Raw genomic sequence first — 26,790 nt, forward strand, 5'->3', positions numbered from 1 at the left:
TCAGTCTTTAATGCATCAACACTCATATTCAGAATGACTGAATTTCTGTAGTTTACATTTTTCTGTTCACAGGAGGGAAGCCACTGGAGGGGCGGGGTGGGAGCTTACAGTGATTTGTATTTTGGGCTCAGCAATCGACTGGAAAGTCTAACAAAAGGCTGAGCAAAATATAGACCTCCAGATGGTTGCTGGACAGCAACTCCCAACAGGCCAAGCCAGCACAGTCAACAGCAAGGAATTCTGGGGGTTGAAGTTTAGCCATTTCTGGAGCGGTTCCTTTTGCCCATCCCAGTCTAAGAGAAGCAAATGGCATCATTTGTTGCTTGCCGATGCATCTACAGAATCTCAAATTAGCCAGGCTACAAAAATGGGATGTTACAATCTTATGCACTCTTTTTCCTGAGAGTATGCCATCCCAAACACACCAGAACTTACTTCTGAGTAAAAACACAGAGGATTATGCGACATGCTGTAACGAATGCCTTCTCAGTTGTAAGCTTATTCCCTACACTTGTAATCACATTTTGATAACAGAAGTGCTGCAGCTGAGTGACAACAACTGTCTCTCAGCTACAACACAATAGCTTTCCTCGCCTTAATGTCCTTCAGCTGTTTTGAAATACAACTCCCACCCTTCCTCCCCACTGGCCATGTTGGAGCTGATGGGAACCGTAGCCCAAACCATCCACAGGGCACTGGTGAAGCCTGCTTTGGCTCTCGGATGTGAAACACCAATGCTTTTTGTTCTGAATGTGCCCAAAATTAGCACCATATTTTTGTCTATTGGCTGCAACTGTTTCTTTTCTGTAAAACCACTGTAGCCTGGTAGCTAATAGCTAGAAAATCAGCTCTGGTCCACAGACAACTGTTTCAAATAGCCCTGATCTATAGGACCAAATCTGTAATAAAATGGCATCCCTATGGGTTGAGGAAGCACAAAACACTTAGACCAGCTCGTAATCTTATTAGTGCCAGGGAAAGATGTTTAAACAATGGACTAGACAGGGATGTAACATTGAAGACAGCAACCAAAAAAAAAGTCAGATCACAAATAGAAATTGATGCCTCTGATCCAACGGAAGAAGGGACAGGCAAGAGCGTTCACAACGTCCACTTCCTGTGCTTCATTCATTTGTGGAATTCCTTTAATTCCTGCCACAAATTGCTTTTTCTCTGCAAAAGGTTTTCCCTGACTCAATTCACAGCCACATCTCCCGTCCCCCCGCTGCCCCCAATTCTATTATTCTCCTTATAGACAATTAGCAATCCCTCCCTCATCATCTGAGACTAGGATAATGCAGTCCATCCTCCCCGTGGGTCTAGTATGTGTTTGAATACCACCAGAGCGGGTTGCAGCAAGGAAAAGAAACCGTAAGGATTGCAGTGCTGCTCTCCAGAACAAGAGAATTGCCCACTCGACACCCAATCTTTCTCAATCTCGCAGGAAAGACACCCCCCCCCCGCTTCAAAACCCAGCTGCCACCCCACTCCCAAAATGGAGTTTAGGAAGACAGTGGACAATGAAAACAGGACCCAGGCCGCTGTGATCTGTGGCTCCCATCATTTGAATGTGGCCACATCCTTTTTCGCTGCACCTCGTATTCCTTAGCGTGAAGTAATAATGCAGGCAAAGAGCTCAGAGCCTCCACTCCACATACCAACAGACAAGGAGCAGAGTCTGTCATTCAGGCAGCCAGTGACTCTGCACAAATACTCGCAAAAGGCTGCAATGGGGGGAGGGGGGACCCTCAACACCAACATCCCCATCCTGTCCTCATATCAGGTGCAGCAAGTACACTTTGGGGGATCCAAATTACTTGGATGATTGGCGCAGTTCCTGGTTTCCTTTCCAGCATGATTTATGAATTTAAAAAAAACCCATGGCACTCATCTACTGAATGAAAAGCCAGGGCTGGTTTTGCACTATCCTGAAAAAGTATACCCCTATTACAGCCAACCCACTTTAGCCATGCTTTCTGCACCTATGGATTCAATTTTCCATGGCTTGACAATATTTGGGGGGGGGGGGGGAATCCTGTTTGCCGTTGTATGCAAACCGGGACTTGAGCACCCACAGATCTGACTATCCACGGCAGTCCTGGAACCAGTGGATACGGAGGGCGTGCCGGATTCGTACTTTGATAGAACCATATTTTGAAAAAGACCTTCCCAAACCAATCTCTGCTCAATGGAAAGCAAGTGTTTGGGTATGGCATTCTCTTCCTAGATAAGGGTCATCCTTGGAAATAGAGGCATTCATCTACACATGCCTATACACCTCTGGAAAAAGAATATGCCGCATTCATACAAAAAAAAACCTGGGGGGCATGGGGGGGGGAATCCCAATTTCCCCACCAAACTTTCCTCACAGGGCCAAAACAGAAATAAATATTGATATCAATAATATAGATGACTACGACTATTAATATATAAAATTAGTACTAATATTAGTTGTTATTATCCCAGGAGGCCCCTCAAGATCCCCAACATCAAAACCCTAAAAATAAATATTACTATTAATAATATACAATATGAGTAAGACTATTAACAGATAGTTTAACTTTAGTACTAATATTAGTAATTATTATTATCTCAGGAGGCCTCAAGATCCCCAAAGTCAAAACCCCACAAAATAAATATTAATATTAATAATATATGATACGAGTATGACTAATAAATATATAACATTAGTACTAATATTGGTAATTATTATTATTCCAGGAGACTGGGCATTTCAGCACCTGTAAGTCAACCCCCCAAAATAAATATTAATAATATATGATGAGTATGACTAATAACATATAATATTAGTCTTAATATTAGCAACTATTATTAACCCAGGAGGTTGGGCCTCTGAAGATTCCCAGGATAGCCCCCCAAAAATAAACATTAATATTAATAATATAGGATATGAGTATGACTGATAATAAATATATATTAGTACTATTAGTAATTGTTATTACACCCCCAAAGTCAACCCCCCAAAATAATTTTAATAATATATATTAGTACAATTAGTACTAATATTAGTAATTATTGCTATTATTATCCCAGGTGGCTGGGCCTCTAAGACCCCCCGCAAAATAAATATTAATAATGTGTGATATAAGTACAACTTTAATACACATTAGTAATTATTACTATTATCATCCCAGGAGGCTGGGCCTCTGCAGACCCCCAATCAACCCCCAAAATAAATATTAATAATGTGTGATATAAGTATGACAATTAATACATATTAGAAATTATTACTATTATCATCCCAGGTAGCTGGGCCTCTGAAGACCCCCAAAGTCAACCCCCCAAAATAAATATGAATAATGTGTGATATAAGTACGATGATTAATACATATTAGTACTAATATTAGTAATTATTACTATTATCATCCCAGGTGGCTGGGCCTCTGAAGACCCCCAAAGTCAACCCCCAAAATAAATAATAACGTGTGATATAAGTATGACTATTAATACATATTAGTAATTATTACTATTATCATCCCAGGTGGCTGGGTCTCTAAGACCCCCCCTCAATAAATATTAATAATGTGTGATATAAGTATGACTGTTAATACATATTAGTAATTATTACCATGATCATCCCAGGTGGCTGGGCATCTAAGACCCCTCCAAAATAAATATTAATAATGTGTGATATAAGTATGACTATTAATACATATTAGTAATTATTACTATTATCATCCCAGGTGGCTGGGTCTCTAAGACCCCCCCCCCAAATAAATATTAATAATGTGTGATATAAGTATGACTGTTAATACATATTAGTAATTATTACCATTATCATCCCAGGTGGCTGGGCATCTAAGACCCCTCCAAAATAAATATTAATAATGTGTGATATAAGTATGACTATTAATACATATTAGTAATTATTACTATTATCATCCCAGGTGGCTGGGTCTCTAAGACCCCCCCCCAATAAATATTAATAATGTGTGATATAAGTATGACTGTTAATACATATTAGTAATTATTACTATTATCATCCCAGGTGGCTGGGTCTCTAAGACCCCCCCCAAATAAATATTAATAATGTTTGATATGACTATTAATACATATTAGTAATTATTACTATTATCATCCCAGGTGGCTGGGCATCTAAGACCCCTCCAAAATAAATATTAATAATGTGTGATATAAGTATGACTGTTAATACATATTAGTAATTATTACTATTATCATCCCAGGTGGCTGGGTCTCTAAGACCCCCCCCCCAAATAAATATTAATAATGTTTGATATGACTATTAATACATATTAGTACTAATATTCGTAATTATTATCATTTTTCCAGGAAGCTGGGCCCCTCAACAACAACCCCCCCCCCCCCCAAAAAAAAAAAGCCTAGGCCTGGTCTTCAGCTGATGAGAGGGGCCTCAGCCAGGCCTCTTTCCTCTCCCCTCCCCTCAGAAAGGCCCCCTCCCTTTGCTCACCTGAAAGTGCTCCTGAAACCGAATGGGGAGTATCTGAGCCATGGCTGACAGGGGGGAGAGGCCCAAGAGGGCGCCCCAAGAAGCGGGGGTCTCTCTCCTCAGGCGGGGAGCCGGGGCGCCTTGGCTTGGCCCCTCAGCGAGGCGCGCGAGGAGACGGAGAGAGGGCGAGCAAACTGGGGAGGGGGAGCCAAGGACGCGACTGCGCAGGCGCAGAGCCAGCAAGCCAGCCGCCCCTCTCGCCGCCGCCTTCGGAGGGCTCGCGCTCCCTCAGCGCCGGCGCCCTTTTTTCCTCTCGCGCTTCGCCCGTGCCTCATCACTCTCACTCTGGGAATCACTCCGCGCCACCCCTCGCGCCTGGTTTTGGCGAGCGCGAGCAAGGCCGCGCGCCGCGGAAGCATCCGAGTCTGACAAATAGACCCTCTCAGTATATAACCTTGCGCTGGAGCATTTTTTTCCCCCCTCAGACGGAGCTTGGTTTTTAGTGAAAACAAGTTCTGACAGACTAAGTTGAACTCTTTTTTTTCGATAATTCCAAGCTGGATAGAGGCAGGGAATACTGTGGAAGGAGCATCTCTTGATTTCAGTAAGGTCTTCTTTCCACACAGTTGAATAAAATCCCACATTATCTGCTTTGAACTGGGATACATCGCAGTGTGGACTCAGGGCCCTGGCCACACAGCCATATATTCCAGAATATAATAATAATACACTATTATAATTGTATACAGTAGAATCTCACTTATCCAAGCTAAACGGGCCGGCAGAAGCTTGGATAAGTGAATATGTTGGATAATAAGGAGGGATTAAGGAAAAGCCTTAAACATCAAATTAGGTTATGATTTTACAAATTAAGCACCAAAACATCATGTTATACAACAAATTTGACAGAAAAAAATAGTTCAATATGCAGTAATGTTATGTTGTAATTACTGTATTTACGAATTGAGCACCAAAATATCATGATATATTGAAAACATTGACTACAAAAATGGCTTGGATTATCCAGAAGCTTGGATAAGCGAGGCTTGGATAAGTGAGACTCTACTGTATTACTAATAATATTGCAATATAGTAGTATAGTACAGTATAATATAATGGAAGACATCTTTCCACCATGTCTCCTGTATTAATTTAATGATATAATAATATACAATAATACTAGCTTTGCCCAGCCACGCGTTGCTGTGGCTTATGGGAATCCTTTGTTGGCCAGATGGAATAGCAGTGAATAGCCTTGCAGTCTCAAAGCCTGGCCGTTTTCTGGAGTAGCTGGAGCTTTTTGTTGTATGAACGTAGAGGCATGGATGAGGGGTTGTGCTGCCAAGTTTAGTGTTTCTGGGATGTGTAGTTTTGTTGTTTTGTCCTAGGCCGAATTTTCATTACCCTTTTATATATATAGATTATACTATAGGTATAATATTATTGGGCACCCCGGTGGCAAAAGGTCCCAGGTTCAAATCCCAGGAGTGGAATGAGCGCCTGCTGTTAGCCCCAGCTCCTGCCAACCTAGCCGTTCGAAAACATGCAAATGTGAGTAGATCAATAGGTACCGCTCCGGCGGGAAGGTAACGGCGCTCCATGCAATCATGCTGGCCACATGACCTGGAGATGTCTACGGACAACGCCGGTTCTTGGGCTTAGAAATGAAGATGAGCACCAACCCCCAGAGTCAGACATGACTGGACTTAACGTCAGGGGAAACCTTTACCTTTACTATAGGCTTCAAACTACAGGAAAGGAGATTCCACCTGAACTTCTTCCCTGTGAGAGAGAGCTGTTCAGCACTGGACTTCTCTCTCTGCCTCGGAGGGTGATGGAAGCTCCTTCTTTGGAGGCTTTTAAGACGAGGCTGAATGGCCATCTGTCGGGGGTGCTTTGAATGTGATTTTCATGCTTCTCGGCAGAATGGGGTTGGACTGGATGGCACTTCATTAACTATTGCCTATAGCCTATGGGAAGGGAGAGATGGAGTGGGAGGGAACATCAGCACACAAAGACTTATTGTTAAAACCCAGTTTCACTATCCCTACAGAGTTGGTATCCTCATGAGGATGAAGCATTGCCCATGGGTGTGGAGGAAAAGGCATGTAAACAGTGAGGTCAGTCAGAGGGAAACAAAATGCAAATATATATATATAGTGTAAAGGCTTCAATTGATAGTATGAAATATGCTCAGATGTTTTCAACAATGTTTAAATGGTGATAACACAAATATCCTGGCATTTGACTTATAGCAACCTTGTTAATTTCATAGAGTTTTCTCGGGCAAGGAATTCTCAGAGACAGTTCCTATGAAATAGAGGCTAAAGCTTTACTCCGTGAACATTGCAGTTCACACATAAAATGAAGCAGACCTCGTCTGAAGGTGGCCTGCCTCTGCATGGTGACTATTTAACCCTCCTCTTGCACTGTTTGTAGAATGAAATCCCATGTAAGGTTAGTGGAAAGAGACCGTTCCAAACCTGGTATGGATTCCACAAACCACCAACTTCTCAAGATTTCAGTGGGCCTTTGATGTAAAAGGGATGGTTTGTGGTTTGTAGCTTTTTGCCCAGAAAGGCCACAGAAGTGCGCCAACAGCGTCTCGTCACTTTAAAAGAAGCTTGGAAATGAATCAGTTGCCAAATGCTTACTTGACCTTGGTGCACACTCTATTTGCAACCTCTTTGGCCAGCAACCCCAACCATTCCATCAACAAAGACCATCCTTACCCCCAAAGTTAGTTTTGTGGGCTATAATTCTCATCATTTAGGAACCAGGGTTGCTGGGGAGGAGTCTAGGAATTTTAGTCCACAAAGATCTTGAAAATAAAGCCATTATGGGATGGTGGTGGGACTGTTTCAGATCTAATTACAGTATATGAAGTATAAGTGATGATATTATCTGGAACTTGCAACATTTCGAAGCAAGCAATGACTTTATGAAACCAGTAAATAAGCCAGAATTATTCCTAAAACTATACTGGGAGACCCATTTGTGGAAATCTGGTGCTATTTTTATATATTACAAGTATACTTCTTTTCAAAAGCTCTGAAGGACTACATTAAGATGTGTTATTAATATGTTATTTCTAAATAGCAAGCGGCAGTACACATGTGTGCTCACAAATGTACAATTCCCAGCCAGTTATGAATTACTTTAATTCCCCGTGGTGGTTAATGTACACTTTAGTTACCACAAATCCCCATTCAGGCACAGAAGGTACAAGTTCTTTTGGCCTGACCCATGTCACAAGGTTGCAAGAGTAAACAGGAGAACTGAGTTTGATACTCTAAAGTCCTTGAAAAAAATCACGTTTTTTTTTTCCTAAGGTATACACTCAGGTGGGTCTCAATTTCAAGAGTTCCGGGATTTTTAGCAATTATTCCTGGACCCCATTCCCTCCAGGATCCTCCATGAGCTTGAAACTGCTGTAGTCGACTTGGAGATCGATCTTTGTCTGCAGATCATTAGGGGGAAATGTGATTCTTTTAATCCTCTTATGCTTGTCAGCTGCTTTTGACACCACCAGATTTTGCAGAGCCATCTGGCTGCACAGCAAGGCTCTTCAATTTGAATATTCAAAGTAGCCCCAAAGTGAACAACCAAGACAATGATAATGTATAGTAGGAGGAGATCTTGGGTGATCTAGACCAACCTTAGTTTGAATTTAGTTACTACTAGCTTGGGTACCTGGCATTGCCCGGGTTATTTGAAAAAGTAATTTTTAATTGTACAAAATGCATACTGTCATGCTTCTGGCTAAATAGGGGGAAAAGAGAAATCAACACAAAAATGATGCATGGTGGAAAGAGGAGATGCACTAGCTGGAGTTTATTTCCAATTGAGTAATTGTCTTCATTAGTGGCAGCAAAAAATGTTCTGCTGGTATCCTATAAATCAAGATTGGCAACTGTGAAGCTTTTTAGATATTTCTGAACCACAACACCCAGCAGCCCTAACCAGCATAGCCAATGAAAAGGAATGCTGGGAGTTGACATTCAACACCCAAAGGCCCACACAAATCCCACCCTTCTTATTGGCTAATGTATTTATTATAGCATGACTCTTTCCTCTTCATCAGATGCACTGAAATGTCAGGAGACACGGCTGGGATGGAATTGCAGACCAGGAGTTCAAGGGGTGATTACACTCAGGAAATACAGATTGTGACAATTGCATTATCAGTCTTGGCCTTTCCCGCAACTATTGCCTGTAACCCAGCGCCAGGATGTGTGTATTATCAGCAACACTTTGATTACACATTGCGTAACCAATCTGTTTTCTTTCTGATACGATTAGAGCTTTCAAAAGAGATGTGTGAGGCATAAGTCAAGGAATGGATTTATCCGTTTGGCTTTTTGCTGTGTCACAAGCGGCTGCTGTGTCACAATATTGCGTTTAATTGCTTTGTGTCACTGGGTTTTTCTCATCGCTCTCCTCTGCAAAAATGTGAAGCAGCAGCTTCCTTTGTTAGCTAATTCTTTGTCACTGTGTCCTCCTGATCAACATTTTTATATCGAGACACAAATAAAGGAAGAAAAGGAAATCTAAAGGGGAGGGGGATAACAATAAGATACGAATGTTGCCAGATTTCCAGCCCCTCCCTAAGTCTGCAGGCATTAAGCCCTCCCCCTCAGTGAGGTCAGTGCAGGGATCACATTCTCCTTTATAAAAAATAATGAAGATAACCAAGGCTATTAGCTGATGTGCTGCAGCTGGTTGGCTGTTGGAGACTTGGGGGTGGCTTTGTCCCCCTCTTCAGCTTCCCACTCCCTGAAGCTGACAGCAGCCCTCAGAAAGACCTCTTGCATTTGCAAACCAAGCCACATGTGGACCTTCAAAACCAGCAGCAACTTTCGGAGTGGCAGTAGAGCACATAGGTGACTTCCTGGACCAGTCCATGCCAGAGCTCCCTGTCAGCAGTCACCACCCCCAGCTCTTTCAAGATCAAATCCGTCCCTTCAAGGATAACATCCATCCATCTTGGTCGGGCCCTCTTTTTCCTTCCATTTCCCCCAGTATCATTTTCTTCTCCAAGCTTTCCTGTCTTCTCATTCTTTGGCCAAAGTATTCATCTTTGCCTTTAATATCCTTCCCTCCAGTGAGCAGCCGGGCTTTATTTACTGTAGTATGGACTGGTTTGATCTTCTTGCAGTCCAAGGCACTCTCAGAATTTTCCTCCAACACCACATTTCAAAAGCGTCTATCTTCCTTCGCTCAGCCTTATGGTACAGCTCTCATATCCGTAGGTTACTATGGGGAATACCATTGCTTTAGCTATTTTAGACAAATAAATGCATACTTCCATGAGTGGATGATGGTTTCTCAACTCTGAGACAAACAAAGAGGGGCTATTTGGTCCCATGAGTTTTATTGTTTTGCTGATTGTCTTTATGAGTCTTCAATTAGGTGGGTCTAGTGACGCTGCACTGGTATCCATTGTTCCTCACGGCAAGATATTGTTGAAGATGATGGGATTTGATGATCCATCCTTGGGAAAAGGGGAAATTGCATTGTGGAAAACAAGGCACGACCTCCCGGTATCGGGGAAGAAGTGCCACATGATTAATGTCCCTGTGGCTGTACAAAGGAGGGGTGGCCCAACTCTGGCTCCTCTTGTCCCCTGCACAGTCGGTCTTATGGGAACAAACAGAGATGGATTGGTTCCAGAAATGATGGGTGCTTGAGTCCATTGTAGTTAGGTGATGACTAGCATAAACCACTGGAGGGGATTTCCGGGTCAAGAGGTGCTGGTGAAAGCTACCTGAGTAAAACTTCTGCAGGTTCTTGTTTCATAAGGCCACACTCATATTTCTTTGCAGAAGTGTGACAAGCTATTTCTGGGAATAAAACATCCTTTCTCACATCCTGAGATGTTGTTTCACCTTTCCAACAACAATGCCAAGAAACAGAAGAGACTCCAACCATAAGCACCTTTATTGACCGACTAAAAGCACATTAAATGAAGTGTGACACTACAGCAATACATTTTTCTCTCATTTTTTTTAAATAGAAAGGTTAGCCTTGCTAGTATAAAAGGTCAACAAGATAAAAGTGTAGTTTACAGCAAAAGATAAGTTAAGAGATGTGGCAAGAATTGTCTGCAAAGGTAAAAATGCTTCAATTGCGCTGAGAAGAAACATAAGGATCGGTTGGTTTTCAAGGCGAAAAAGACCTCATCAAAGGGAAGTTACGTTTGAACACTCCTCTGTACAACAAAAAAGAGCTACTTGCACAAAGTAAACCAGCATTTCGGGACAATGTTTAAAATAGCTGTCATCTCCATAACTTCTCATTTTCTACGGTGCGATCTTGAAGTCTCACGTACAATCTACATTAAGTTTCTTCCCTGTGAGAATCGGGACAGAAACCCATGGATGACGTAGTGTTTTCTGAATGATGGCTATCTTGACTTCCATAAGGAACACAAGCACTGCGAGCTGTTGCCAAAGATATATCCCAGTCACTTCCAAGACTGAAAGCAGTTTGTAGTGTGAGCTTTCATACTCAAGATCCATTTGTATACCAACACTGCTAGTATGTCTTTTCAGAGAGCATTTGTTCGAGGATTGGAACACTGTACTTTATTTTGATACAATTAGTTTCCAAATAGAGATATTCCTTAATTGCTCTTTAAAGCTACAGTGGAATTAAAATATGTGTTGTCGAAGGATTTCATGGCCGGCCTCACTGGGTTGCTGTGAGTTTTCCGGGCTGTATAGCCATGTTCCAGAAGAATTCTCTCCTGACGTTTTGCCCACATCTATGGCAGGCATCCTCAGAGGTTGTGAGGTCTGTTGGAAACTAAAGTAGGGGTTATAAACCTGTGGAATGATGTCCAGGGTGGGAGAGCTTCGAAGCCTAGCTGCTTCCTGCCTGAGGGAATCCTTTGTTGGGGGTGTTAACTTCCCCCAGGCAGGAAGCAGCCAGGCTTTGAAGCTGCAAGGCTATTCAATGCTAATCAAGGTAGCCAATTGCAACATTCACTTGCCTCCAACAGACAAGAGTTATTTCTCCCACCCTGGACATTATTCCACAGATATATATAGATAGATATATAGACCCCACTTGTCTAGTTTCTAACAGACCTCACAACCTCTGAGGATGCCATAGATGTGGGTGAAACGTCAGGAGGGAATGCTTCTGGAACATGGCCAGACAGTCCAGAAAACTCACAGCAAATCAGAAATTAAAACGTAATACACAGATCTTTCAGCAATACCTGAATTCAGATTTTTTTACGAAGTCAGTTTCTTCATCACATTTCTTTCAAACAGATGTCTTAGTCAGACATTGTTAAGATACATCATTATTACAAAACAGCCTTGTTTTTCCTTCATGTTTACTCATATTTGCCTTATGCAACTTATGGTTCAAAAGGCAGTCTACCAAAAGTAAGAAAATGATAGGGGTGCCGCACAAAGCATACACAAACCCTGATAGAGAAATGAATTCCAGAGAAAAGCCCCGAAAAAGAGAAAACCTCTATTTGTATACCCCAACTAGCAGTCGGGATTCAAAAGGAGATGAAACAGGAGAAAAGTGGGACATGAGGAGGAAAACCAGCATCAAAACAATGTCGGAAGTGGGGCAAAGGCAAGTTTTATTTTGGAAGCACTTCCAAAAGGGAATTGCAATGCAGAGAATATCCGTTTACCGTTTTCTTAGCCTGTCAATTGAGAAAAGCAACCAAGGCAGCTTCATGTGAGGAAGGGAAGTTTTATTTTTTGCTTTTCTCACTCGGCAACTACGCCGCAGTTGTCCTCCAAAATTAAGAAAACTAAAGTCGTAACCCTTGCCAGTCTTTTTCAAAGGTTCTCTCTCTTTCATTTCAGAGAGCCGCCCATTGCCTAGACAACAGACAAGTTGAATACGCCAAGGAATGTTCTCCAGGCCTCGCTTGACGACAAAGCTCTTTTTACAGATAATGGGAAGAGGAGGTGAGTCTCTTGCTTGGGAAGTCGGACTCTAGGTGGCAGTTTTGTAAAACTAAGCTATAAACAAACATACCTGAAATTCCTAAGTCACTGTTATCCTTCAACCATCCAGTAAACATTTCAGATAGTGGTCCTCCAAATTACAGTTTCCATCAGAAAGACATATTAGATAGTGTTCTGAAGCAGGATTCTTTAATAGCGAGAAGGCACGTATGTTCCTTACGATTGTGTTGCCACTGAATAAGCCATTTGGTTTTAACCTTGATTATGTGAGAGGTGGATTAAGAACTACAACAGCAGACTTGACAGCACTGGTGGGTTGATACCATAGTACTGATAGATTTCTGCCAAGTTTCTAAGGAATTAAACGGTGCTGGAGCCGAAGTCAGCAGAAAGTATACATTTGTAACTGAAACTCTACCATTCACAGTTAGGACTCAGTGACCACTGGCATGTGACAGAGGCAATTATATTAATTACTGAAATTTCCAGTTGTTCTTTATTGCACCTATGATTCACTGTACGGGTTGAAGGGCTGGCACTTGTCACTGAGTGCAGTTTCAAAAACCTTCATATTTTGTAAACACAAACAATCACATGGATTCAAAAAGAACAGCGGGTTACACTGTACATCGAGAGCTGTGCTGCAGAATTTACAAGGAGCAGGATGGGGCCCATTTCAGCAATGTCAGGCCAATATCATATGCAATTATAAAGCAGGTGACTGATAACAATTGAACAGTAGGCAGAGTTGTTTCATGTGTGCCGACCACGGAGCTGTTTCTAGATGCCAGCTCACACGTTGCTTCTGAAATTAAAGCCATAAGCAATTGGCCTCTGGCATGGGGCAACAGGGAAAGGGCTGCTGTTTAAAAAATGGAAAATAAAAATCGAAAACTGAGTACTCTCGCAACACCCGCATCAAACCTATTTACAAACAAGCAGACAGTAAACCTCTTTTTAAAATATATAATCATTGTGTTGTTGAAGGCTTTCATGGCAAGAATCACTGGGTTGCTGTGAGTTTTCCAGTTTGTATGGCCATGTTCCAGAAGCATTCTCTCCTGACGTTTCACCCACATCTATGGCAGGCATCCTCAGAGGTTGTGAGGTGTGTTGGAAACCAGGCAAGTGAGGTTTATCTATCTGTGGAATGATGTCCAGGATGGGAGAAGAAATAACTATTGTCTGTTGAGGCAAGTGTCAATGTTGCCATTGGCCAGCTTGTTTAGCATTGAATAGCCTTGCAGCTTCAAAGCCTGGCTGCTTCTTGCCTGGGGGAAGTTAACACCCCCCAACAAAGGATTCCCCAAACCAGAAATCAGCTAGGTTTTGAAGCTGCAAGGCTATCCAATGCTAATCAAGGTGGCTAATTGTAACATTCACACTTGCCTCCAACAGGCAAGAGTTCTTTCTCCCACCCTGGACATTATTCCACAGGTGTATGTATGTGAGTGTATGTATATATATATATATATGTGTGTGTGTGTGTATATATATAAACCCCAATTGCCTAGTTTCCAACAGATCTCACAACCTCTGACAATGCCTGCCATAGATGTGGGCGAAATGTCAGGACAGAATGCTTCTGCAACATGGCCATAGAGCCCAGAAAACACACAGCAACCCATGGTTAATGTGTTGGACCTTACTGCTTATATCAGAGGAGAAAGACTACCAGAACCACCGCTGTCTTCATATTGTTGCTTTGCTTCTGGACCACAACCTTTGCTTTTGACAGAATGCCTCAGAAGATTCTTGCTCTTCTCATGCTTTAAAAAGCTGACTAAGAAGTAACTGAACAGCTACTTGGCAATGTACAGCCTACAGTATTTACCGTTTCAGAGTGAGGAATGAGTAACACTTCTCATGAAACAGGCAATGAAGATACACTCATCATATTGAACGTCTGCCATAACTGAAGGCCAAAGAGCACTGTAAAAGTAGAAGCAAACAGCTTTGGTAGATTTGTGCAGGATTGAGACAGTGATTCTGAAATCAGAAGCTCAAATACACAGTTTTTAAACTTGCTCTTAAACACATAAAAGGAGGTGGCTTAAATCTCTCCGATTGAATTTAAGGCTATTCAGTTTTAATCACAAAGCAAAACAGTCACACAGGCCATTTTTCTTTCTGCTGGTAGTTTCCTAGACAGCAAGACAACAGACAAGCATATAAAATGCACCAAGTTCAAATATAGGAGCTGAGAATCGGGAGCATCTTAAAGCTCCTTGAGTTTTTTGTCTGTGCTTTTGATGTTGACGTCCAGCGTGTCGACTTTGTTGGTGAGGCGATCCAGGATTTCGTCTTGCACCTCAATTTCAGACTGCAAGCCCAGAGCAAGGTTCTTCAGACGGCCCAGACCAGAGGACATTTCATCTGTAAGAGGCCCAAGAAAACATAGAGCAAGATTAGCAGCAGAAAAGTAGTGCCACCTTTTCTGAGAAGAAGTTCATTACAAATATAACTCTGCCCATTTCTCGGACTAAGGAACAGTGGTGCAGATGGGTGCTAATTTTAATTCCTGAAAGACCTAAGGCCACCTTCTCCAACCTGATTATCCTCCATGCTTTGAAGCACAATGCCCATCAACCCAAGCTAACATATTTAGTTGGCAGGAACCAAGGTAGTTTTAGTCCAAAATAGCTGGGAAGCAGCTGGTTTAAGACTCTGATAGTCCATTTAACTCAGACTCCCACATGCAAAGGCTCATGCCACAGTCAAATTAAGATGCTCCAGTATCCTGCTGTGTGAATCGGACTATTTTTCTTAAATTCATTAAGTGTGGATATAAATTCCTTATGACAGTAATTTCTGCTGTATCCAGGCTATTCTCAACTGTATATCATTGAGCTTTATGAAGACAGCACATTGATTTATCTATGTTTTATTTATGCTGACGATCGTGCCATCACTGCTCAAGCAGGGAGCTTTGAAATGGTTGAACAGAAGCTCTCCGAAGCTTCAGGTGCTCTTACTGCCTATTGCAGGGGGAACTAGCTGATTCCTAATCCATCTAAAATGCAGGTGTGTGCTTTTCATCTTAAGAACAGAAAAGCATCCCGAGCCCTGAGGATGACCTGGGAAGGAATCCCGCTGGAGCATTGCAGCATGCCAAAATACCTGGGAGTCACTCTGGACCGTGCTCTGACTTATAAGAAGCACTGCTTGAATATCAAGCAAAAAGTGGATGCTAGAAATAATATATGAAAACTGGCACAACCTGGGGATCACAACCAGACACAGTGAAGAGATCTGCCCTTGCGCTTTGCTACTCTGCTGCTGAATACTTATGCACAGTGTGGAATATATCTCACCATATTAAAACAGTGGCTATGGCCCTTACTGAGACATGCTGCATTATCACAGGATATCTACACTCCACACCGCTGGATAAATTATACTGTTTAACCGGTATTGCACCACCTGACATCCATTAGGAAGTAGTAACCAGTAATGAAAGAACCAAGGCAGTGACATCTCCAGCCCATCCTCTGTTCGGATATCAGCCAGCATACCAACATCTTAAATCAGGAAACAGCTTCCTAAGATCCACTCGCAGGAACTCAGCAAGTGAGAGTCCAAAAATGGTAGGCTAAAACCCGGAACCTAAACTAGTGGCTGATACTAGATGAGAGACCTCCCCGCTAGGTACACAGAAGACTGTGCGACTTGGAAGGCACTGAACAGGCTGCGCTCTGGGACCACAAAATGCAGCACCAACCTTAAGAAATGGGGCTACAAAGTGGAGTCTGCGACATTTGAGGGTGGAGAAGACCAAGCCACAGACCACTGACTACAATGCAATCTGAGTCCTGCACATGCACAACGGAGGATCTTTTCACAGTGACACCAGAGGCACTCCAAGTGGCCAGGTTCTGGTCAAAGGAAATTTAGTATAGTGCCAAATTTTTAACTTTTTGGTTTTTGATACAGTATTATTGTATTCTCAATTTGCTTCTTACGCAATGAATAAACAAACTAGAAAATAAACATGAAGCCCAGGCTGTTACGGCTTACCTAAATTGTTATCAACTTGCTGGTGATAAGATCGAAGGTATTGATTCTTGGGGTAATTATCACGTTGAGATGAAGGATTTGAATTGGTTCCACTGGAACTATAGTCTGGTGAGAATGAAAAACAGTATTTACTAACCATCAACTTTAGTAGCAGCAGGTCTAAATGCCATACAGAATATGCCTTGTGGCAAGCAAATATTACTAAATCATTGAAACCCATAAGTGACAATCAGTAATTTTTGTTTGTTGTTGGAAGTGAGCAGTGCAACCCTTTGTCCTTGAAATCCTCCTTTCTATATTATGTGGATTCTGGGTCGTTTGAAAGACATCTGAGGAAAGGGGACTTTGAAGCTTCTCTGAGCACTTTTTTGGACTGCATAGCAAAGTAAAAACCCTTTTGGTAAAATAAATAAATGACCAATGCTCACAACTAAGAGGTGAAAGAGATCCAGTCGAGCCAATTGCAAGCAAGTTCAAGAAGCAAGATAAAACAAACCTGAATGATCCAGCTTTCGCAGATTTGGATGATTCTCCTGATACTTTGACTCCTGTTCTTTACTGACAGCCAACGCTTCTTTTAATCTGGGGAGAAAGAAATAGCTGTGATGCTGAGTGTTGCCTTGCAGCATTTTTTTCTTTACAATTTCTTTCTGCATGATTTCAGTATCATTTCCTATTTGGGGAGGCAAATACGAAGCACTCAATAGAGTCAATCTCCGAGTTCTTTTTTCTCTCCACCCCCCCCTCCTCCAAAGTATCCAGTTTTCAACTGAGTGGAGGAAAACTTTTTATCATTTTTCTGGGTCTTTCCACTTCTAAGGAGACTTTCTGATTTGTCTGTCTGCTTCTGGAACCATGACGTGGCAAATGCTGGTGCGCAACAAGTCCCAATTCATCCAAATTCACATCAACCCTGGTTTACAATGTATGTATTTGGCTATTGTGAATAAGGTAGGCTTTCCCAATTAAACTGGAAATAAAATGTCAAGCTTGGGGACCCAGCAATGCCCAGGTTATTTAAAAAAGTCAATTTTTAAATTGTACAAAATGCATATGGTTGTGGGTGAATTACAACTCACACCATACCAGGTTAACCCTGAGCGTACATATTTTCACTTTAATTATGTGTATCGACATGGACCTAAGCTTCACTGCAAAACTGGATCTGCAGCCCAAATTTCATCCAGATGATTCAATTCATGTATTTTCTATCATTTGCTGAGTTGCTTACTTGTTGTTTGCTTGGTGCTGAGAGGCCCCATTTTCGTCAGGTTTGATCTCTTGTGGCTTGGCCTTAAAATAATTTACAAAACCACCAAACACACTCTTGATGCTGTTGATGTGCCTCTGGCTTGTCTTTAAGTCTTGATCCATCTTGTCCACCATTCGTTCGGTGCGCTTCAGTACCTCACCCTGCCGGGTAAGCTCCTAAAAGGGAAATTTTAAAAAATAAGAGGACTGAAGGAAAGACATGTGAATGCTTGACTCACTGAAGAATTGCTTTCCAAGAATTTCACTGAAATTGTTTCATTTCTTTAGTATGTTGCAAAGTATTAGAGAGCCAAGGGAGAGGTGTACTAACTGGTTCACCTTTGCATTTCTAGAGCATTAGTTTAAAGGGTATACATGTATACAGTATACATTGAATCAACACATCATACTGTCAGAAGATGAAGCTATTTTGTGTATGTTTCTTTGTGCAATTTTTTATATCAGGAAGGAATCTAGGGCAGTTTAAAAAGAGTCAAACAAGATACAAATGAAAAACTGGTACATTTTAAAACATTGAGCTATAACAAGCATAGGCAAACCTTGGCCCTCCAGGTGTTTTGGACTTCAACTCCCACAATTCCTAACAGCCAGTTAGAAAAATAACGTATCTTGTTTACTCATAAACATCTTGTATTAATTCACTATACAGGCACATTTCTTATTGAAGTTTAGTTACAGATAAGATGTAGCTTCTCTATGTTGAGTACACAGGGTATCATTCTTAATCAACAGTCCATAGTCTTTAACTATACTTGTACTCACTGAAGTCCATAAGCATACTTCTATATTGAAGTCCAAACAGTAACATACATGCATCCACCTCCACTGAGGTCTGATGCAAAAGGTGAATACAAAAAATTGTGTCCTGAGTCTGAACGTGCTCAGTACAATCACATGTTTATAGTCCCTCCCACACCAAAGAGGTACAGTCAAAATGGCAAATCAACATACACATGGAATACAGATTAGCAAATATATACATTAACAAATAGTGAGAGGCTTGAGAGGTTATTTCCAAAGGAAAAACACTTCCATATGTATTAGGAGTCTCACTTACCTCGGAGGTGGCCACTCCAATATGTTCCGACTCATAGATGAGGCCGAGTGAGCGGTTAGTGCTATCCACTGTGGCCTGGGAGCGCCTCAAGACCTCTTGCTGGAGATAGCTCTGTCTGTCGGGGGCTCCCCTGGGGGGCTCATTGCTTTCGTTCCACTTTACGGGCTTTAGGTCTTCATCCTCGTCTTCATCGAAGGGATTGTAGCTTTTCGTATAGGCCGACATAACTGCCACTCCAAATGTGGGTTGTTGATTTTCAAAATGCAGAGAACGGTGTTCCACTAAGATCCTTCAGGCTCAGATCAACACCTTCCTATCAAAGACAGGCAGCAATCATCTGAAAAACTCTGGGGGGGGGGGGGGGAGAGAAAGCAATTTCTCAGCAAAATTTAAGCAGATGTTCCAGCAATTCACCAGAATGCATACTTACACAGTGCCACAACAAACAATTGCCAATGACGGCTTCCTTGCAGAGCCCCAAATCACTAGAAGATACATTTTGTTCTGCCTTTCTTTAAATCTGGGTTGCTGTCAAGTGACACTCTTCAGTGGAGACAAAAAAAAATAAAGTACTTTATCTGGTTCCAAAACTGAAAGACACCCAATAACATCCTTGCCTTCCTTGGCTGATCCACTTTAGTCCCATCTGTTGGAATGTTTTTCTGCCCTCCCGGAATGTAAGAAGCATTGCAAGAACTTCAGCTGCAGGCCTGGTATGTGCAGAGGTTCAGATTATTGGCGGCTCTTTCATAGCACCCACAAAACAAAGGCAAAGCTAATCCGTCCTGATCTTTTGATATATATCACCACGGCGAAGATAGACCTGTGTCTCAGCTATCTGTTTAAATGGGCCAGAACTCATGCTTCACATTCTTTTCCCACTTGGCTTTCGTTTAAGCCATCCCAGCCAGTTTACCAGCTGTTAGGACTTATGGGAGTTGGCAGCCAAAACATCTAGGGACCCACGGGTTGAGAACCACTGCCTTAAGGCATATTGAACTAACCTGTTCCAGAATCCCTTAGCGAGTAGGAAAATTACTCCTTTTTCTAGCCATGCTATCAACATTCCATTTTCATTCACCCTCCATTTATTTACCTTTTCCCCATATGCAACCCTTATTTACACAGTTGTTATGTGCTTTCTGTCAGCTCTGACATACAGCAACACTGTTCTAGGGTTTTCTTGGCAAAGGCTCCTTTCCCAAGTAGCTTATCTTTGTCTTCTTCTGAGGCTGAGAGAGAGTGACTTGCCCAAGGTCCCCCAATGGGTTTCCAAAGCTGGGTAAGACTTCCAAACCTTGTGTCCTAGGCCCCTTCCACACATCTGAATAAAATCCCACATTTTCTGCTTTGAACTGGGATATATGGCAGTTCACAGCAGATATTGTGGGATTTTTTTGCCCTGATATTCTGGGTTATATGGTTGTGTGGAAGGGGCCCCAGAGTTCCAGGCCAACACTCAAAGCAATGCTTGATCAGCACAAGTTTTGAATGTCAAAGTGCTGACAAAGGAAGTCACAACATTCCTTGAAGGGAATGTGAGCAAACATTAGCCATTAATCATCAGCCATTCCTTGTCTCAGGACAACCTGGCAGCTGCATTGTGCCAGTTCTTTCCGTTTCCAAGGGTGCATCTCCACTGTCAAATCAATCCAGTTTGACAACCCTTTAACTGTCATGATGGAATCCTGTCTGAGTAATGGTACTGAGAATACACCCCTATGCTGGTTTCCTCAAAAGTACTCCGCACAAAGACAAATGGAACAACTTCCTTCTTCCTTTAGTATTAACCAGGATTTTATTCCCAGTAGAGAATCGTTTTTGTTGATTCTGTATGTGAATGACCTAAGCATCACTACAGTACTGTATTAGACAATCGCAACTCTGCAAACAAGAATCCCCCTCCAGACAAAGAAGCAGCTGCCCAATAAATGTCCTCCTCTCTTCACAAGGAAGCTGTACTGTAAAGAGGAGGATGTGAGAAACCAGTCTGTCATTCTTGTGATTCATACTTGGCAGGTGAAGCAGATATTTTGGGTAACTTTAGAGATGGGTTAGATGACGCTCGCGCCTGTTTGTTTCAGCCAAAATGAACGCTCAAAAGCAGATCATTCATTCCTTGACTTATCAGCCTCTAAAATTCAAATCCCATTTGGGAGAAGCCCCCATAATAGAGTGTACAGCTGGATTGTCAAACCGTAAACACAAACAAACATTCAGTAATGTTACTTATTTGGATTCCCAGCCAAAACGATCACACTGAAGTCCCAAACCCAAAACAGTGATTCTTGGATGGTTTGGACTTCATCTCCCAGAATGCCTCAGCTTCCTTTGCTAATGATTATAGAGACCAGGAGCTGAAGTCCCCAAACCTAGAGGGCCAGAGTTTGGGTTTCTTTGGGTCACCCTAAAGGCCAGTTTCTGTGGCACTTTATGCTTCTGACTTCGCTACTTATAATGTGCACTTTGCTAATCTACCATGACAATCTCACTGTTTTTAATTCTATGTTTTTAGTGTGTTTCTTTATTTTTTTGGTTATGTTTAAATATTATAATTGGTGTATGTTATTGTTTATTGATGTATTGTACATTGTTTTGTTTTGTATCTGATATTTCTGTGAGCTGCCCCGAGTCCCCTCTGGGGGAGATGGTAGCGGGATATAAAAAAACATTATTATTATTATTATTATTTCCCAACCTGTAATATAATACAATATCATAATAATAAATTATTATAATAGTATATTTATATTATATGTAATATTACTAATAATATTACAATATAGTGTTATAGTACAATATAGTAATATATAATGCTTATATTGTGCTATACTAATAATACATATATTGTATGTACATATGGCTTGTAAGCCACCCTGAGTCCCCTTCGGGGTGATAAGGGTGGGATATAAATGTCGCTAATAAATAAATACATAAAATAAACAAACCTCTAGCTCTCCAGATGCTTTTCAACTCCCAGAAGCCCTCCCTGCCTGGGCCATGGGTTAGGGATTCTGAGAGATGAAGTCCCCAAACCTAGAAGGCCAGAATTTGGGATTCTCTGTGTTAGCCTAACCTCGAGCTCTCCAGATGCTTTAGACTTCAACTCCCAGAAGCCCCCACTGCCTGGGCCAAGGGTTAGGGATTCTGGGAGATGAAGTCCCCAAACCTAGAGGGCCAGAATTTGGGATTCTCTGTGTTAGCTTATCCTTGAGCTCTCCAGATGCTTTAGACTTCAACTCCCAGAAGCCCCCACTGTCTGGGCCAAGGGTTAGGGATTCTGGGAGATGAATTCCCCAAACCTAGAAGGCGGGAGTTTGGGTTTCTTTGGATCACCCTAAAGACCAGTTTCCTAACCTTTAGCTCTCCAGATGCTTTAGACTTCAACTCCCAGAAGCCCCCACTGCCTGGGCCAAGGGTTAGGGATTCTGGGAGATGAAGTCCCCAAACCTAGAGGGCCAGAATTTGGGATTCTCTGTGTTAGCTTATCCTCGAGCTCTCCAGATGCTTTAGACTTCAACTCCCAGAAGCCCCCACTGTCTGGGCCAAGGGTTAGGGATTCTGGGAGATGAAGTCCCCAAACCTAGAGGACCAGAGTTTGGGTTTCTTTGGATCACCCTAAAGGCCAGTTTCCCAACCAATAGCTCTCCAGATGCTTTAGACTTCAACTCCCAGAAGCCCCCATTGCCTAGGTTTGGGTTAGGGATTCTGGGAGATGAAATCCCCAAACTTAGAGGGTCAGAATTTGGGATTCTCTGTGTTAGCCTAACCTCGAGCTCTCCAGAAGCTTTAGACTTCAATTCCCAGAAGCCCCCACTGCATGGACTAACGATCAGGGACTCTGGGAAATGAAGTCCCCAAACCTAGAAAGTCAGTTGGGAAAGCTCAGGGCTCAAGGAACAAAGGCTGAGCCTTCAAAGCTGAGGATGAAAGCCAGGGAAGAGAACTCTGCCTCCTCCTTTGAACAACAGAAGAAAATCTAAACATAGAAGCACTGTTATTTTTTAAAATACTGGAAACAGAGACTATCCTCCATGGTTTTTCTCCCCACTTACCCGTCGCTGTCGCCACCTCCACGAAGCTCTTCTTCTTTCGCTTCTGGCTTCCCGTCCAAAGCGGAAAGCAGTGCCGCCTCTTGGGCGAAACCATTCCTAAAGCGAAAAAGGGGGGAATCCAATCGGACGCGGTTGGTTGGAAGGAACCAACAAAATCCATTTGTGGGGGGAAACGAAATACCAGTTTCATCCTTTACGTTTTCTTGATGGAAGAAATTGATCTCCGTCTATTTCAATATGAGATTCTGAATAGAACGCTTTGAGTGTTTTCAAAGAAGCCCCTACAAATGACATGGTTGCGTCCAGAGAAGGGCGGGGAGGAGGAGCGACAGGGGGTGGGGCCATGTTGGTCACGCGGTGGGCGGGGCATCTTTAGCAGCTGAGCCTTACCAGGCTTGGGCAAACTTGGGCCTTCCAGGTGTTTTGGACTCCAACTCCCACAATTCCTAACAGCCGGCAGGCTGTTAGGAATTGTGGGAGTTGGAGTCCAAAACACCTGGAAGGCCCAAGTTTGCCCAAGCCTGGGATAGACTATAGATCCCAGTTGTTGTGGGCTGCAATTCAAATAAAGAACAACACTCAGAAAACAGGGGAATTCCAGACAGGAAACAATCAGGGCCAGTTAACCCCTCCCAACAAAGGATTCTCCCAGGCAGGCTTTGAACCTCCAAGGCCATCCAGTGCTAATCAAGGCGATTAAGCCTGCCCCTTCCATGCAACTTGAATGGTTCCACTTTTGCTCTGTAATTGATATAGTTGTGCCTTCATTTTAATATGTATAAATAATTGTTTTGCTATGTTTTAATATATAAAATATTAATTATATATTATCTATGAAATGTAATATTACTAATAATATTACCATATAGTACAATATAGTAATTTAATGCTTATATTGTGCTATGCTGATAATATATTGTATGTTCATTTGATTTGTACGCCGCTCTGAGTCCCCTTCGGGGTGAGAAGAGCGGGATATAATTGTAGTAAATAAATAAAATAAATAATAATAATAACTTTTTTGTACAAGGTCTGGTGGACGAATGGCATAAGTACTTTGCACTATTTTAAATTTTGTATATTGTATATTATAATTGTTTTAACTGTTTTAATGTTTATTTTATTGTACTATAGTGTATCAGCATAAATTGCCAGTCTGTAAGCCGCCCTGAGTCCCCTTGGGTGAGAAGGGCGGGGTAGAAATGATAGAAATAAATAAATAAAATAATCCAGATGATCTGCTTTAAATTGGATTATATGAGGCTCCTTCTACACTGCCATATAAAATCCAGATTAACCGTTTTGAACTGGAATATATGACAGTGTGGACTCAGATAATCCAAGGCCCTTCCATGCAGCCATATAACCCAGAATATCAAGGCAGATAATCCACAATATTTGCTTTGAACTGGGTTATCTGAGACCACACTGCCATATATTCCAGTTCAATGTGGATTTTATACAGCTGTGTGGAAGGGACCTAAGCCTCCACTGCCAGATACATTGGGATAAGGAGATACAGTAGAGTCTCACTTATCCAACATTCGCTTATCCAACGTTCTGGTTTATAGCCATTTTTGTAGTCAATGTTTTCAATACATCGTGATACTTTGCTGCTAAATTCTTAAATACAGTAATTACTACATAGCATTACTGTGTATTGAACTACTTTTTCTGTCAAATTTGTTGTATAACATGAAGTTTTGGTGCTTAATTTGTAAAATCATAACCTAATTTGAGGTTTAATAGGCTTTTCCTTAATCCCTCCTTATTATCCAACATATTCGCTTATCCAACATTCTGCCGGCCCGTTTATGTTGGATAAATTAGACTCTACTGTATATATTATATCATTCTATTATTATTCTATTATTATTGTAGTATATTATCATATTATTACCATTATATTATTATTATATTATTCATTATTCATGACTACATTGAAGCTAGAATAGAGGGAAATCAGCATGGAAACTGCAAGAGGTACCATAGATTGTTGTACATGGAAATAATGGTAGTAAATAGTTTTAGATTTATTAAATACAGTTATATATTACAATTATAACTGCCACTCCAGGGCTGGAGTGAAGAACCGGGGGGCCAGGAAGACATCATGCCAGCCTGTCTCCTGTGTCTTTATGACAATATAATATTGTATAATGTTGATATTGTGCTGTGCTAGTGATGTGATGTATTGTATGTATATGTGGTATTGATGGTGATATTGTAGTGTGTTACAGTGTGATAGTGATACACCATTATAATTATGTATTATGTGTTGCATGTTGTATTGCTAGTGGTGTTGCGGCATGGTGGTGTAGTGCGGTGTGGTGGTGTATGATGCTTATGTTGTGCTGTAATGTATTGTATACCTATAATAGTGATGGCCAACCTATGAAAAGCGTGTCAGCACTGACATGCCTAGCCATTTTTGCTGACACGCTGCCGCATGCAGATTGATTGGATGACTATGTCTTTTGTGGCCAAATTTGATGTGATTTGGTCCAGTGGTTTTGTTGTTTAGTCCATGGGAATTATGCACATTACATTTATTTATATATATATATATATATATAAATATATATATATATATAATTTATAATTATTATATAATTCTATTATTATTGTAGTATATTATCATATTATTACTATTATATTATTATATTATTATTCATTATTCATGACTACATTGAAACTACAGTAGAGAGAAATCAGAGTGGAAACTGCAAGAGGTACCATAGATTGTTGTACATGGAAATAATGGTAGTCAATAGTTTTTGATTTATTAAATACAGTTATATATTACAATTATACATTTTTGTTATTTAAACTATACATATTGCAAAATTATGGTTTTTTTCCCCTCAAAGTGACACACCACCCAAGTCATGCTAGGTTTTTTGGTGAATTTTGACACACCAAGTGCAAAAGGTTGTTGTTTTAGGGCAGGGGTTTCCAAACTAAGGCCCGGGGGCCAGATGCGGCCCTCCAAGGTCATTTACCTGGCCCCCTCCCTCAGTTTTATAATATAATATTTTTATTTATATCATTTTAAATAGTATAATTTATTGTATTTACATATAATATTGATAATATTATAATGTTATACAATATAATACTAATAATAATACCATATAATAATATTAATTATATGTTATATATTACATATAATATTACAGTATAGTGGTATAGTTCAATATAGTAATATATAATGCTAATATTGTGCTATGCTAATAATACATTGTATGTGCATACAGCTGCTCTGAGTCCCCTTCGGGGTGAGAAGGGCGGGATATAAATGTAGTAAATAAATGTAGTAAATGAATAAATAAATAATTTTAGACTTAGGCTCACCCAAAGTCTGAAATGACTTGAAGACACACAACAACAACAATCCTAATTAACTTGACTATCTCATTGGCCAGAAGCAGGCCCACACTTCCTATTGAAATCCTGATAGGTTTATGTTGGTTACAATTGTTTTCACTTTTAAATATTATATTGTTCTTTCATTGTTGTTGCTGTTTTGCTGTACAAATAAGACATGTGCAGTGTGCATAGGAATTTGTTCGTTTTTTTTTTCCAAATGATAATTTGGCCCCTCAACAGTCTGAAGGATTGTGGACTGGCCCTCTGCTTTAAAAGTTTGAGGACCCCTGTTTTAGGGGAATCAGGGTAGAGAGACCCACAGTTGGGAATGAAAACCTGGGGGTTTTTACACAGCCCTATATCCCAGAATATCAAGGCAGAAAATCCCACATGATCTGAGTGTGGACTCAAATAACCCAGTTCAAAGCAGGTAATGTGGGATTTCCTGCCTTGGGATAAGGGCCCTGGGTTTCTATCCTAGTAGCAGGTGTCTTCCTCTCGCACTCCAACTCCCAGAATTCCCGGCCGGCAGCGGAGCAGGCCGAGGCTTCTGGGAGTTGAAGTCCCGCAAAGGAAAGCTCTCCAAGTCTCGCGAGAGAGAGGCGGGCGGGCGGGCAAGGGGGCGGGGCGGGGCGCGCGGGGGCTGAG

General features: G+C 41.4%; 2 protein-coding genes across 6 annotated transcripts in view; both read right to left on the reverse strand.

The window, feature by feature from the left end:
• cltcl1 (clathrin heavy chain like 1) overlaps positions 1–4,745 on the reverse strand; it is a 44,975-nt gene extending 40,230 nt beyond the window's left edge. For 2 of the 5 annotated variants that reach the window (XR_009999993.1, XM_062958442.1), the window contains exon 1: positions 4,451–4,745. Coding sequence is in view for 4 of the 5 variants with exons in the window: in XM_062958442.1 (XP_062814512.1) it covers positions 4,451–4,492 (42 nt within the window). In the remaining variant the exon portion in view is untranslated. The remainder of the gene's footprint in view (positions 1–4,450) is intronic. The other 3 variants (XM_062958443.1, XM_008117348.2, XM_003225146.4) reach the window with 2 other exon arrangements.
• An 8,104-nt stretch (positions 4,746–12,849) lies between these two features.
• snap29 (synaptosome associated protein 29) lies at positions 12,850–22,900 on the reverse strand. The gene is made up of 6 exons (XM_062958444.1): positions 22,774–22,900; positions 18,719–19,065; positions 17,621–17,817; positions 16,886–16,971; positions 16,390–16,494; positions 12,850–14,748 (listed from the first exon to the last, which is right to left on the reverse strand). The coding sequence occupies exons 2-6, from the start codon at positions 18,941–18,943 to the stop codon at positions 14,591–14,593; spliced, it is 771 nt and encodes a 256-aa protein (XP_062814514.1). The 5' UTR covers positions 18,944–19,065; positions 22,774–22,900; the 3' UTR covers positions 12,850–14,590.
• Positions 22,901–26,790: the final 3,890 nt, after the last annotated feature.

The sequence above is a fragment of the Anolis carolinensis genome, chromosome X (assembly GCF_035594765.1).
Source record: "Anolis carolinensis isolate JA03-04 chromosome X, rAnoCar3.1.pri, whole genome shotgun sequence".
Taxonomy (NCBI): Eukaryota; Metazoa; Chordata; class Lepidosauria; order Squamata; family Dactyloidae; genus Anolis; species Anolis carolinensis.

Coding starts and splice junctions, on each gene's coding strand:
- snap29 (XM_062958444.1), bottom strand. CDS start 18,943: ATGTCGGCCTATACGAAAAGCTACAATCCCTTCGATGAAGACGAGGAT. Junction 17,818..18,718: donor TTGGAGTGGCCACCTCCGAG/GTAAGTGAGACT, acceptor TTTCCCTTTTAG/GAGCTTACCCGGCAGGGTGA. Junction 16,972..17,620: donor CAGCACCAAGCAAACAACAA/GTAAGCAACTCA, acceptor CTTTCTCCCCAG/ATTAAAAGAAGCGTTGGCTG.